The following is a 14035-nucleotide window of genomic DNA, read 5'->3' on the forward strand; positions in this document are numbered from 1 at the left end:
CTAGTGGGCAATTTTATTATTATTATTTTTTTTTTAAATTTTCACCCCCTGGAAATCTAATGGTGCGCCCCTAAGTTCAAATAGGGACTCTCATTTTGACCTATGTAGCTCAGCTGCATTGCTGTTACAAGTCCCTTTGAAAATTGTAGACGATTGCAGAGGATGCAACCAAAACCGCCCGGTCAAGTGGCCTCCGGAGTACCGGGGGGGGGGTGGGTACCGTTCGTCCCTGAATCCTCCCCCGGATCCCCCCGTAATTGCAGAGGATGGGAGATGATGTTAAAACTATTTGCTATTTGGTGACGAGTGCAAAATGTCGTGTGCAAAATACGCACGTGCAAAGGGTAAATTTTACAACCATAGCGTCATATTTTCATTTTGGTGTCGCAAGTACCATCCGGTAAATAGAAAGGTGAGTGTTTTTAATGCAATATTATTACCATTTAGTGCAATTACATTAAATCTAAACATGAATTTAGGGTATATTAGTGTATCTTGTATTGATCAAACTAGGGGACTGCATGAATATATGTCGTGAACCGCGTGAAAAACGAAACAGATGGTGCTCCAGACTCTTGTGTGTTTGGAAACCTTGGCCTTGTGCTCGTGATCACATGCCACAGTATGCAGTATTAAAACACGTGGTACTATAAAATGTTGTAATGTTGTACTCAGACAAGCTGCTCCATTATATCAAACAAGTTCAAGCAACATCTTGATCTTAACATTTAAGGCTAACGTTAATGATATTATTTTAAATAGTCGTATTCGTACTCAAAGTAAGCACCACGGCCACGTGCACGTATGGATATCGCAGAGAGAGAGAATGAACACTGGCATGACTGGTGTCAATGGCTTAAAGTTTAAAGCATGCATCTCAAAATTTAAAGGGTGACATGATGATATAATGACAGTAAAAGCTTACATTTTATTGAAAAATACTAATCTATTTTGTATGGGAATGTTACAATATGGCTCAAATTTTTAAAGCAATATCTTATCCAATGTCGTTTGCTGAGCCGAGGTTTTTTTGTTTATTTTGCCATGCATTAATGCCATTTTCTCATTTCTGTACAAACTACGCAGTCTACGTTATTTTAATTGATATTGTATTTTTGGTAATTCTTCAGTTATTTTTTATATTTTTCTCCAACACATGAACATGCCTAAGCATGACGAGGGACATGCATCTCTGACGCATGAAGTTACAATACAATTCATGAATTACTGCATTAAGGGGTACACCTGCCCAATTTTGTGCCTATTTTGCATTTTCTCAAAAATTATAGCGCATTGGGGACAAGTAAGATATGTATATTATAGGGGCAAGGACTACAACTACTGCACTGGAAATTTTATTTCAGCACAGGACAGACAACAGTTGTGGAGTACTACAGTCAAAAATGAGGGAAAACCAATATTTAATCAATAAATCAATAAATACTTGCTTGAGTTACTGAATTTTCAGTACAGTAGTTGTTTGTAGTCCTTGCCCCTATTTATAATATACATATCTTGTCACCAATGTGCTATAATTTTTGAGAAAAATGCAAAAATAGGCACAAAATTGGCCAGGGGTGTAGTACCCCTTAACTTTAGGGCCGAGCAGCCTTTGATCAAGAGGCAAATGTGGCGTGACCCATCGTATCAAAACCGACCAGTTGTCGCCTAGCTTCATTCGCAGATAATTAAACAATGAAAGAAAGAGTCCTGGAGAAGAAAATACATGCATGCATACATACATGTAAAGAAAATAAAAAAATCTTAGCTTGTTTGCCTCGTAAAACATTTTTTGTGTATTCGCTTTCAACAAGTAATGTTATAAAATAGCCAATGAAGCTAAAAAGCAGCGGTTTATCCTAGTTACTATTTTCATTTCTGAAGACAACTTAGAATAGCTTTTGATGTGATGGGTCACAAAATGTAGAAGATCAATGCAGTGGTGGAAAGTGTGCAGAAGTACAATCAATGACAATGACATGAAGAACTTTGACTTGTACATGTAGTTGCCTCACATGAGTCCAGACCTTTTTACTGTGATGTCAGCGTAGTATTTTTTGTTTGGGCTGAAGGATCAGATGGGCACAAAGACTGTGGAAAGGTCTATTTAAGTCAACACAATTTTAACAGAACTTGGAAACTTGGGGAAATGGGGAAATTTTTATTTAAATCGAACGGCTGTAGTTGACATGAACCCAATGTTCCCTTCCGCACCCCATATGGAATCGCAGACTTGGCAGGATTGTCAATATCAGTCATATCGGTAATATCAGATTGTTTGAACTTGGTTATTGAATTTTTGATTGCCCTGGCATTAAAAAGTAGTAGTACTATTACTGCATTCAACAGTTAACAAGATTTGGAATTTGTAATGGGCAATACCGTAACTTTAAAACGCAACATAATAGTACATGTAGCTATACTAGGGTTAAAAGATCTGTACACAATGCGTTTTGGCAGATAGCTTTAATATATGTAAGTGGCCAAAATAATATGCATAATTATGTTTCTGGCTTGTGAATTATCTTTTTAAGCTGACCAAAGTAAACTTCACTTAGTTGAAGGGAGGAGGAAGAGAGAGAGAGCAGTGGCAGAGAAAAATAAAAAGCAGAAGTCTAAATATAAAAAGATCTTAAGGCAGAAAGAAAGATAAAAAGCAAGGAAAGATGAACGGAGATAAACAGTGTTACACTTGCCACGGCTATGGTCATTTTTCTAGAGAGTGCCCCAGTGGTGGACGCAGAGGAGGAGGACGCGGTGGTGGCGGTCCACGAGGTAGGAATGAGTGATCCAGTTCCAAAGGAACTACAGAAATCTTTTAATTCTGATCATATCAGGCTCTCATTAATTGAAATCATCCAAGAGATGTGTTTAAACTGAATACATAGCTTTTCATTATATTTATCAGTATCACAGCATTCCTACATTCCTGACCAACAACCCCAAACCCAAACAATTTTTGGATAGTGAATTTAGGCCCCCTTTATCTTTTTTTTTTTTTTTTTTTTACAAATGATTGTCATTGATAACGTCACTAAAACACCTGCTATTTGCAGTCAACTGCGGTGCTCCACACACAAAGGATTTTCACACAATACATAAATGCACAAAAACAGTGGACCCATGCATACAATGTCGAAACTTATGAAAGTTTAAGTATGGTTTGTTTACACCCTAAATGTTAAAGTCATCAATTATGAAAGGTTTTGCGAAGTATAAATTAGCAGGTTACTGGATAGGTTGTGGATGGATTTTTAATTTTATAAGCTGAAATGGGTGGGTGATTCACAAGGTTCCGAATGTGAATGCTTGCATCTTTTTTGTATGATATTTCCAACTACTGGTATGAAACAGTTCAGTTGGGGTGGGTGCTGGGTGACGTTTAATTTAGACGAAATCACACAAGTTCCAAGTGAATACCTTCTTGGCTTTGCCAGAGTGACCAAATGACAATCTCTGCATCATGAAAAATTGCTAAAGTTGAGGTTTCCGTGCACAGGGCTGTTCGGAGTTCTATTAAGATGGTTTCGGTGTAAAGTATTAATGACATGCATGCTAGACGATGAAGTTACGGCACCGGAAACTGGGTTAATCTCTGATGTATTGTTTTTCAAGTTGATGTCGCTATCAAAATGCAGAGGGGGACAGTTCAGGTAATGGCACTCAAGAACCTGAAGAACTTGGGGACTGATTTGAGGAGTATAACATTTTGTGCCAATAAATGTAGATGAGTAGATCCAAGTTTAAATGCCACAGGAATTTAGCCATACTACTTACATTTATGGCTACGGTAGCCTACTGTGCCATTCCATTTGTGATGAAGCTATGGCAACATGTAACCACCTGAAACATGTAATTTGTAAATTGAAACTACATTTTTGCACACTGACAAATTTGAAGGGTCCACATACATTTTGTATGAGGAAAGTTATGGTTACTTATTTCAACTTATTTTGATACCTCGCTTGAATAATTTGATTTTGAGCAGGATTAAATAATGAATTTAAAGTAAACTGGAACATTTCAAAAATTGAGCTCTTCGCTGCTTCAAATTGATTTCCAGTCGCTTTTGAAACATTTAGGTTTATGAGGCTTACATGTTTAAAGTGCAGAAATAAGTGGCTTTTTAACCAGATGGATAAAAAATGTGCAGAGTAAATTTGTCAGTTGAATAATGAAATATTATAACCCAAAAATTGATTGGTTATACTGCTACAGATGTAATTATTAGGAAGCTTATTGATTGACTTCACTGTAAAGTATGAAAGGGTGAAAATAAATGGGCTACAGGACACCGGTCTTGTTTCAGGCCTGTTTTTAGAATAAAAATCACGACGCCAGGGCTGTGTACAGGCTACACTTTATGTCCAGGAAATAGGAAAAGTGAACCAAAATGAGGTTTCTTTGGAATGCGAGGTCGGAATTTGAGCTATTCGCCCTTTTCATGGTTCTGCCATCAGGCAGCATGCATGAATGGGAATTGAACCAGTCATATAGCATTGCGAAAAGTTATGTAATTCTTCCTTTCATGTCATGCACGTTTGAGGCTCTCATCGTGGCGCAACCGTGCAATTTAGGCAAATTATTCATAAACTGAATCCTGGTAGAAAAATTCTATATTTTCACCCTTGAGTTCTATTATCCTTTTTACAATGTACATGTATTTTTCAATTGGGGAACCCAAGTATTAAAATTATCCGATTTGGTAAATTGCGTATGCTATAAAAGTGAGGAAAAAAGAAATGCACTTTTTGAGGATTTGCAGCTAGAACCTTGTTGTGGTATCAAGATGGTGGATCCATGTAAAGGGTCAACAGTTGGAAGTCAAATGCTCTTGATCCATTTTCCAAAGCTCCAAGATGATTTGGAATCAGAATTCATGCCAACCCTGTAAGTAACACATTTGGACTGGAGCCGTTTTATTTTGCACTTTAGTGAAGTTCTCTTTGAAATGATTTTGCATAATTGGTTCTAAAATAGCTGTTAAGGTTTCTTGGAAGTTGGATGTTATGATGGCATAAAGAAAATTTCTTGAAGTATGTTCATGATACTTATGTTGCGATTTAAAGTTTCAAGTCCATTGAATACTTCAGGTCATCCCTAAGTATGCTATTCCTCATTTTGAAAATGTTTCACTGGTCAGGATATTTAAAATAAGCATTAAGGGCTGGGGTATGAACGTTTGGACAGTATTTATTTTGGGACATTAGAGCACATCAGACATATCGAATTGCATTCTGAATACGAAGAATGTCATTCTGATATCAAATAATTTTGATTTTTGAAATTGCAATTTAATACACATTTTATGGCAAATCATTAAAATTGATATTTTTGATATTTAACAGTACTTGAAGTAAACTTTATAAATCTGATGATTTATACTTAAAGTGTATGTAGGTGGGATGAAAAGCCGACGATCAATTGAAAATTTTGACCTTTCAGTATTGAAGATATGGATTTTTTTCCCAAAACAAAAAAAAAAAATAGGTCTTTTGGGAAAAATCCATATCTTCAATATGAAAGGTCGAAATTTTCAATTGACCGTCGGCTTTTCCTCCTGCTACATACACTTTAAGAATATATCATTAGATTTATATAATTTACTTCGAGGACTGTTATATATCAAAAATTTGAAAAATATCAAATTTTTATAATTTGTCATAAAATTTTATTATATTGTGATTTTCAAAAATGAAAATTATTTGATATCAGAAAGACATGCTTCAGTATTCAGAATGCAATTCGATAGGTCTGAGGTGCTCTCATGTCCCACAAAAAATACTGTCGAAACATAATAAACGCTCATTTTAGATCCCTTAAAAGAATGACAAGAATAATTAGTACACTGTACACAATGGTGAAAAATCATTCAATGTATGAAAGTACCCAATCTGCCCAAAGTTGAATAATTATATTTTATCATAATTATTCAACTTTGTGCAGATTTAAATAATTATGTTTTAACAATCATAGCTGTAAACTTGTGTTTGGCTTTGTTGTTAGGTGGTGGACGTGGTCGAGGCCGCTACTCAGGTACGTGAGCCACCAGACTGCTTGTTCCTCCCTACACCATAGCTAGCAACGATCATCTCTGAAAATTTGCTGTGTTTGTGATGTGGTGCTGTTGATCAACTTGAGATGGGGCCTTGGTCTAGATTACAGGCTCACATGACTGTTAATATGTAAAATTGCGGACAGTCAGTGGTTTTGGAAAAGTTTGACTACACTGAATAAGTTCGGAATACCCTACAGAATAAAGCGCATTATAGGGTGTGCAGGGTATTCCGGAGTTATACCTGCAGATAAATAAACAGATTCTGGAAATCTTCATACATTTTAAATTAACCAAGTAATACCACATTTGCGAGATGAATGTTGACTGGTGAGCATGTGAAGTTGCACCTCTGAATGTTTTGACAGCTACATGTATCTAACACTGCAGGCTAATTATTATTAGCAAGTGCAGACATTGTTTGAAATTGTAGGGGGACCGTGAAGTACATTTTCAAAGATTCTGGGGAATTATATATACGATTTATTTGGTTGCATGGGGAATAACCAGCCTGTTCAAAAGGTTGATGTCCCATCTTTTTGTTATCCACTACACTGTCTACCAGGAAACTTAGGCACTTGCCGATCTGTACCGTTCGTGTGATGCTATGTGGCCTGGAGAGAGCATGAGGTACCAATGTTTTGCGCAATTCAATCAGGCAATCGGAATCCCACATGTTTTCCAATATAATGCAAAACAGTGCCAAAGTTCTCTGATTAATAGTGCAATTGAATGTTAGTTGTAAATTTATAGTGCAGTTTCTTGGACAAGTTTTGTGATAGAATATTTGTGGCATAGAGAGTGATCTGTTCCCTGTACCATTGGTGTAGATTACTAGATAGTTGTTGGTTATACAGTATTGTGACCGTTTCTCAATAAGTTGCAATTTTATTGAACAAACAATGTCAAACATCTGTAAATAAGAAGTTACAGGTGAAGCACACTCCACACCTCTTAAAACATTACAACTTGTCATCAAACAGATAATTAATGCTGTTTGAATTATCAAATTATGCTTGCAATACCATCAAAGATTTTAGGCAGCAATTGTTATTTTTGAGGCTTACAAATGTACCTCTGTTTGAGGCTTACAAATGTACCTCTGTTTGGAGTAATACGGCAGTGTATACCTAGTGCGTATTCATGCCTGCGCCTTCTGTGCATGCTTGAATTCAGCTGATACCGCATCATGCCGGTACAGTGTTCAGACCTGGCGACCTCACTCATCTGAGCGCTCACAGAGTGTTTACTTGTTAGCGTGCAACTTTCTTTAGCATATAAACACTTGCATTATTTGTGCTTTTTCAAGTTATGTAACACCCCCCTCACTTACCAGTAACGAAAGACAACTGGGCTAAATTATATTGTTCTTTGGAAGTAATATTGAGTGTTTGCTTTTATTCCACCAAAAGGTTAACTTTGCATGGAATTTGATTTTTGTTCAGCATGGTGTGGTCATATTTTATATACAGTACATCAATTATTTTACTTGTAGACTAGAACCGAGTGTTCTGTATATTCTCATCACCCCCACCCCATTTTAGCACCATACGTATGTACTCTGACCAAGGTTTTTGATGTGTTTTGAATTGGTGTGATGTTTATTACTACTGTGCAGGGGAAGTTTTTGTTTTCCTGCGGAATGGTATATTGAAAAACTTTTGACATAAAATTTGGGAGTGGGATTGCATTGATTGTGAAGGGTGCAGATGATTTATATAATTTATGAACTACAGGTACCATTAATTTAGCAATATAGCATGCATTGAGAAAGATGTCAATCATGTCATGCTGATCTTACTATGGTACCAGTCCAATACATAAACCACCAAATGAAAGAAAGGTTACAGAACATAATTATCTTGAGTTGATTTTGGACAATATTGAGCATAAATTGTAGGCCTATATCGTCACCCTACTACGATGATTACCCAAGTAATTTTTTGAAAATTTGGGAAGTACAAAATATGTTTCAACTTTCCCGCATGCATTAAAACATTTATTCACCAATGAATCTTTGCACAAGAAAACATTGATAATGTGATGAAGGAAAGGGAATTATCAGAAATAATTTGTTATTGATTATGTAACTGATATGCTTATTAAAGCCATATTTGTTACTTTCTCAAATTTACAAAAATTTAGTTGATACCATAGTAGGTTGACGATATATTCAGGAGATTTATTGTGTTAAAAATGGCAACATTCTGCCGATGCATATTCAGTAAAATGCAATAAAATGCACCGAGTGATTTCTGGTAGTGAAATCTCAAGAAGCAAACCCTGGACAAACCTCCCACTACACACACATCCTACACAAACATTTTTTTTCACATAATCACATGTATGTATTTTGGTAACCAGTACCTTTTTGTTAAGTAGATAGTGAACTTTTTAAGTTGCAGGATGTATTAGAACATCCATCTCATCCATGGTTATATCCACCGTCTACATGTACATCCTTTATATTCTTTGTGAAGTGTCGCATATTGACCTGTGATTTTGTACTCAATTTTTCAGGTGGTGGAAGACGTGACAACTGCTACAAGTGCAACAAGCCAGGTCATCGTGCCGCTAACTGTGACAGTGATGGAGGTAAGTGTAGTGAATTAAATTTGTCATTCAAGAGCAGTGTTTCTTGGCTAGTCAATACATTTTATTTTAGGTTTGCCCATCGATTAGAATAGTTCCCCATCCAAATGTTACTTTGCAAATATCAACCAGGCAAGCAGCTTGCTACAGTTTATGTGTTGCTTTGACAGCTACTTGGAGCACAAAAAGGTCAACAGCAAAGGTTAAATAATGTTAGTTAACCTATGCCTATTTAACCTTAACATATTCCAAGCAGCCTTGCAGTCAACATTTTTGTGCTCCACACAGTCCATAATGTAGATCTGCCAAGGCTTAAATTTTGCCCATTTCAAATGATTCGCAAATTTCAAAATTATTTGAAATCAGAAGGGCATATTTCCTTATCTGTGGAAACATGGTTCTCAATGCAGAAAATTATGCAATATTACATCCTAAATTGTCATGTGAAACTTAAAATATAGTATATTGATCACATTCACAATACAAAAAAAACTATACCTCCATAATTTTCAGCTGTTACTACTACAGCCTTTGTCAGCGGAATGATCCAACCGTGAGTTAGAGTGCACATTGATAATTCAATGTATTACTATGATGATAACAGGAAGTGCCGTCTGATGTATCCAGTGACGTAAACAATCCTATTCTGAGTGATACTGTGATTCAATAACCCAAAACTTATTCAAATTTTCGCTGCATGTACTTATTATATGATTAGATGTAGAACTACACATCGTATACAAGGGGATTGCACTATTATGTAGTTGATACAAAAGAGATTATGAAGTTTAAATAAATTGGGTAATTAAGTAAGTTTTACTGTTTTTATCTAGATACCTGTTACCGCTGCAATGAAGTGGGACACATCGCCAGAGATTGCACCAACATGGCGGATTCTGACAGTAAGTCATATGACAGTAAGTTACTTTCTAATTATCTTAGTGGAATGGCTTTCGAAGTTGGCCAAACCATCGATGAGGAATCTGGTAATAGTTATATTGCCTGTTTTCCAATTGAGTACTGCCACCTCTTGACTCAGATTTGGGTGGGAAATTGTGGGTACAAGAAGTACTCATCCAATTTGTAAAAAATGAAAATTATTTGATATCAGAAAGACATTCTTCGTATTCAGAATGCTATTCGATATGTCCGATTTGCTCTCATGTCACACAAAAAATACTGTTGAAACGCTCATTCCAGATCCCTCAACAAAACAATATGTAATACAGTCATTACATCGGAAGTGAAAACTGAAAAACATATTGTCAGCATCAAATTGACCATGTAGTCTATTTCCATATCAGGTGGTGGTCACGTACTCACATGTTCTATACATAACTCGGTAAAGTCGTGTGTCATTGATTGTACAGGTATGCAAAATACGGAAAATCTTGATTAGTACGGACACCACAGCAATATAATTTGTACTAAGGGAATCTTATTTTCTTTTCCATTTGCAGTGGCTTGCTACAATTGTGGCGAGAAAGGGCACATAGCACGTAACTGTCCCGATAAGGATAAGCGTGATAGCAGAGGAGGTCGTGGAGACGATCGTGCATGTTACAACTGTGGCAAAACTGGCCATCTTAAATCAGACTGTCCTGAAGGCGGATCAGGAGGGCAGGATGACATAATCTGCTACAGGTGAGTGAGGGCCAAAGATGTTTTACTTTAGTAAAACCTAGATACGCATCAGCGTATACTGATGCACGGCAGTGAACGTAACCATTCCGGCTGAAATCCAGAAATGACGTCATTTGTTCTGGTGCTGCCACTTCCGGGTAACACGGGAGAAGAACATGCCTTTTGCAAACAAAATGGCCGACAAGTCCCGGCCCCTTTCCAGCAAAAATACAGCTTATTTAGCCAATGTGAACATGGGGTCATCACCAGAAATATTTTCCTATCATATTGGACTAACACGTCAGCTATATGGTATTTCACGATATAACAGTAATAAAAAGAAAACTGCTGCAAACGTTCGTTCGTCGGATGTTTGTTGCAGTGACCAGCTGTAATGACGTCACTATGTGAACAACATAGAGGTATAAATAATTAATTAGGTAATACCAAATATGGAGGTATCCAAAAGTATGCTAATTAGAACAGGTTAGAAGGCACGACGAATCAGAATATGATCCTGGTATCCAATTCTATGCAAATGAGTTGAAGGAGGTTTAATACGTGAACATGTACACTAATGCGACTCTTGTGTATACCGACCTCTGTGGTGAGGGCACACATGGTTGGAGATACAGTGGGAACTTTAACACAAAATCCTGTCTAACATAAAATACGAGGCCCTGACAATTTTGTTTGAGGGTCCGCTGTATTGAAAACTTGTGCATTTCAGTGATTTGAACATGGTATGAAATAGGGGGGGGGGTATTAGTTCTTTATCAAAATCCAATGAATTCTGATACAAGCTTTTATGTACAAGAATTTGTTATTGTGTTTAAAAGTACCAACCCCCTTTGTAATGTTACACTTAAGTCATTGAGATCGCTGAGAATTGGCCTGTTTGGATTTCTATACATTGCATGATATTTGGATCAAAAGTTGAAATCGTAAATCTACCAATACACTGAACTTCCATGAACGGTGTCTGTCATTATCTTTTTATCGTTTCAGATGCGACAAATCTGGACACATGGCACGTGATTGCCCAAGTGGTGATGGTGGTGGTGGCGGTGGTGGTCGTAGAGGTAGGGACCTCTCCAACATCGAGTGTTACAGATGTGGACACCTTGGCCACATAGCCCAGGACTGTGAAGAGGACTCCTCTTGAGCAGCCCCAACACTCCTGCAAATCTCACCCAAGTAAAAATGTCCAGTTTCAGCCAGTCAAGTCGGGATAGAGTGGGTTTTAAGGTTGGCTTGTATATTGTAATAAACAACCAATCTGATATAAGTAAGGGTTGCTGGCCGTGACGGGTCAAGATCATGACGGTTGGAGCCAGTAAGTGCTGGTATATAATTATAACTTGTGGGCTGGATGTAGATGTAAGGTGGGCAGGAGTAGGAGGTATAGAGGCATTGAAGGGACTTAAACCCATGACTTTAATTACTAGCTTTGCTGACAAATAACAATTTATCTTTATCCAGTTATGTAGATGTGTGATTTTAAAGTAAGAGTGAAGGGAAGCAAATTTAGGTGAGCCATATAAGTTTTCAACATTATTATTCAAGACAAATGTTATTCACTCCTGTATAGTGCAAGATGGGTTAATGAAAAAATAACGAGTGTAAATAAAGTCCCTAGAGGTTGTCGGATAATTATACCATCAACTTGAGGATACATAGAAAAATCTGCTGTAAAGAGATATCCAGCACAGTTTATCAAGAGGGAAGAGGGCGTTTGAAATACGGGTATGTCGGATAGAGGGGAAGGGATTGATCGTTGATGAGGTATTTTGGTAGATAATTTTGGACCAACTAACTTTAAACAGGAAGAAGGAAGACAATGTTTAAAGGAGTAATTGTAAGTAATAAGGAGAAATTCATACTATGCAGGAAAAGTTGCATAGATGTTTTTGGAACTTTTTTTCTGGGTCATTTTCATGTTTTGTTCTGCGTAATGGTTTGTCTTTTATAGTCTTGCTGTATCATCCCCGAGAGATACAGTACACACGCAGTATTTTTTGTCGTCTTTGGGAAGTAATTGATTTGTACACGTCTCATAATTAGAAATGCAAGTCTTGTCTGACCAAGATTACGTTTGGAAATACATTTGTTGAAATGGCCCAGTATTTTTTTTAAATTTTTTAAAGCATTTTTATGATGACATAGAAGAGGTGGGATGGGGAAGGAGGAGAGAGATACAAATTTTGGAGATGTGAGAATGAGGGAGTTTTAACATTGTGAGTTAAAACACTCTTATTGTTTAGTTTTGTTAATGCTGCATCATTGGGGCCTTGGAAAGTGACGCATCATGTAGACCAGGGAAGTTGTTGAAAATCATATTTGCATGTAGTTTTTCAACCTTTGTAATGCATTTACAAGCTAAATTTAGTAAGTGTATCTATTAATGTGGGAGTTAACATAGACTTTGCACCCCAATCATTGTTTTTCATTCTAGCCTGTGTGACCTTATAGTAGCAAGCATGTTATTGTTTGACTAGAAATGTCATTTTGTTTTATTAAAATCATTCACACAACGGCAATTTTGATAATAGCCATACAGTACTTGCCCCCTTCAGTTGACGAAATTCAAATCATGCATGCCTGTAAAATGTAATTTTAAGTACCTTATTTGACCTAATTGGTGCACAGGTGGTACTTGCTATTTAATGTTTTACGAAATTCAATCTTTGATATTTAATATAATAATGCTGCAATTAAAGAATAGGGTATTGTAGAATCAATGTTGCTGCCAATGAAATTGGAAAATAAAGCAAAAGGTGAAAGGGTTTAAATGCAAGTTTGAAAAATACTTGTGAATGCTAATGTTCATTCTTTCTTATTAAATATATTCAGTTTCCTCTTGTAGCGAGCAATCGTTCCCCATTGTGTTTATTTGTTCTTGTGCAGGATGCGTATCCCCATTACCTACTTTGCTGATGCTAATTAGGTCAAATACAATTTAACATGAATTTACGTGTAATTTTATTTACCAAATATGTGATACATGAATTAATGGCAATATTTAAGCCGGTAGTAGCAAGAATAGTGTTTAACAAAATGCTGCTTAAATATCAGATTCATTTTAAGTATTTGTTTGATTCATGATTTAGGAGTCTTATACAAACAAATAATTCTGGCTTGGAAGAGGTTAGGGGAACATCAACACTGTCACTGCCTATACTTTCCTATGCAAGAATGTACCAACACAAATAATTTGTACTGAATGCACAAAGAATATCACCATTCTCATTCTCTACGTCATAATCGCATGACTGAATACTTTGCCGCAAACTAAATTCTGTTGTACACTGAAATACTAATGTAATATGGCAGGGTAGATGTATTCCCATTTTCTCAACCTTGAATCGTCCCATTATGTTGAATATTACTATTGTGGGGGAAATGTCAGTACAGATTTTCATTTTCTCCCTAACATATTCATGCTAGTCCATTCTCATTCCCTCAATTTTGTACAATCTCCCAGTACAACTTAACCTTGTAGGAATCATAGATAAATATTTTTCCTGTGTTACAATAACCAAGAATTTGCCTTATTTGTGAAACTCTTAAATCATAATATACATATACTACGTAAGAGACTGCCATTATATTATAGACACTTGTATTTCAAAATGGTGAAGCAAGAAGTAATGAAAACTAGGAAAATATAGTTTTCAGTGTATATTGTATAAAACTAAATAAATCAGCTTGGTTGTAAGTATTGTATACTTTTAAGTTAGATCCTTTTTCAATGTTGAAAGTTTC

At 36.4% G+C, this 14035-nt stretch overlaps 1 protein-coding gene across 3 annotated transcripts; it reads left to right on the forward strand.

Moving 5' to 3' along the window:
* Positions 1 to 299: 299 nt before the first annotated feature.
* On the forward strand, positions 300 to 12819 carry LOC140148357 (uncharacterized). 3 transcript variants are annotated; one of them, XM_072170281.1, is made up of 7 exons: positions 300 to 412; positions 2535 to 2775; positions 6007 to 6036; positions 8576 to 8650; positions 9481 to 9564; positions 10108 to 10291; positions 11279 to 12819. In XM_072170281.1, exons 2-7 carry the CDS (start codon positions 2667 to 2669, stop codon positions 11433 to 11435), a joined length of 639 nt encoding a protein of 212 aa, XP_072026382.1. In that variant the 5' UTR covers positions 300 to 412; positions 2535 to 2666; the 3' UTR covers positions 11436 to 12819. The 3 variants fall into 3 exon arrangements, with proteins under 3 accessions (XP_072026382.1, XP_072026383.1, XP_072026384.1); XM_072170282.1 differs by having other exon boundaries at positions 9481 to 9549; XM_072170283.1 differs by lacking the exon at positions 6007 to 6036.
* The last annotated feature ends 1216 nt before the right edge of the window (positions 12820 to 14035 follow it).

Source organism: Amphiura filiformis, chromosome 3, assembly GCF_039555335.1.
Source record: "Amphiura filiformis chromosome 3, Afil_fr2py, whole genome shotgun sequence".
Classification (NCBI taxonomy): domain Eukaryota; kingdom Metazoa; phylum Echinodermata; class Ophiuroidea; order Amphilepidida; family Amphiuridae; genus Amphiura; species Amphiura filiformis.

What these genes read in the sequence shown, in the direction of transcription:
- LOC140148357 (XM_072170281.1), top strand. Translation starts at nt 2,667, where the DNA reads ATGAACGGAGATAAACAGTGTTACACTTGCCACGGCTATGGTCATTTT. An exon ending in TGGTCGAGGCCGCTACTCAG is followed by an intron (nt 6,037 to 8,575) that starts GTACGTGAGCCA and finishes TCAATTTTTCAG; the next exon opens with GTGGTGGAAGACGTGACAAC. An exon ending in TGACAGTAAGTCATATGACA is followed by an intron (nt 9,565 to 10,107) that starts GTAAGTTACTTT and finishes TTCCATTTGCAG; the next exon opens with TGGCTTGCTACAATTGTGGC.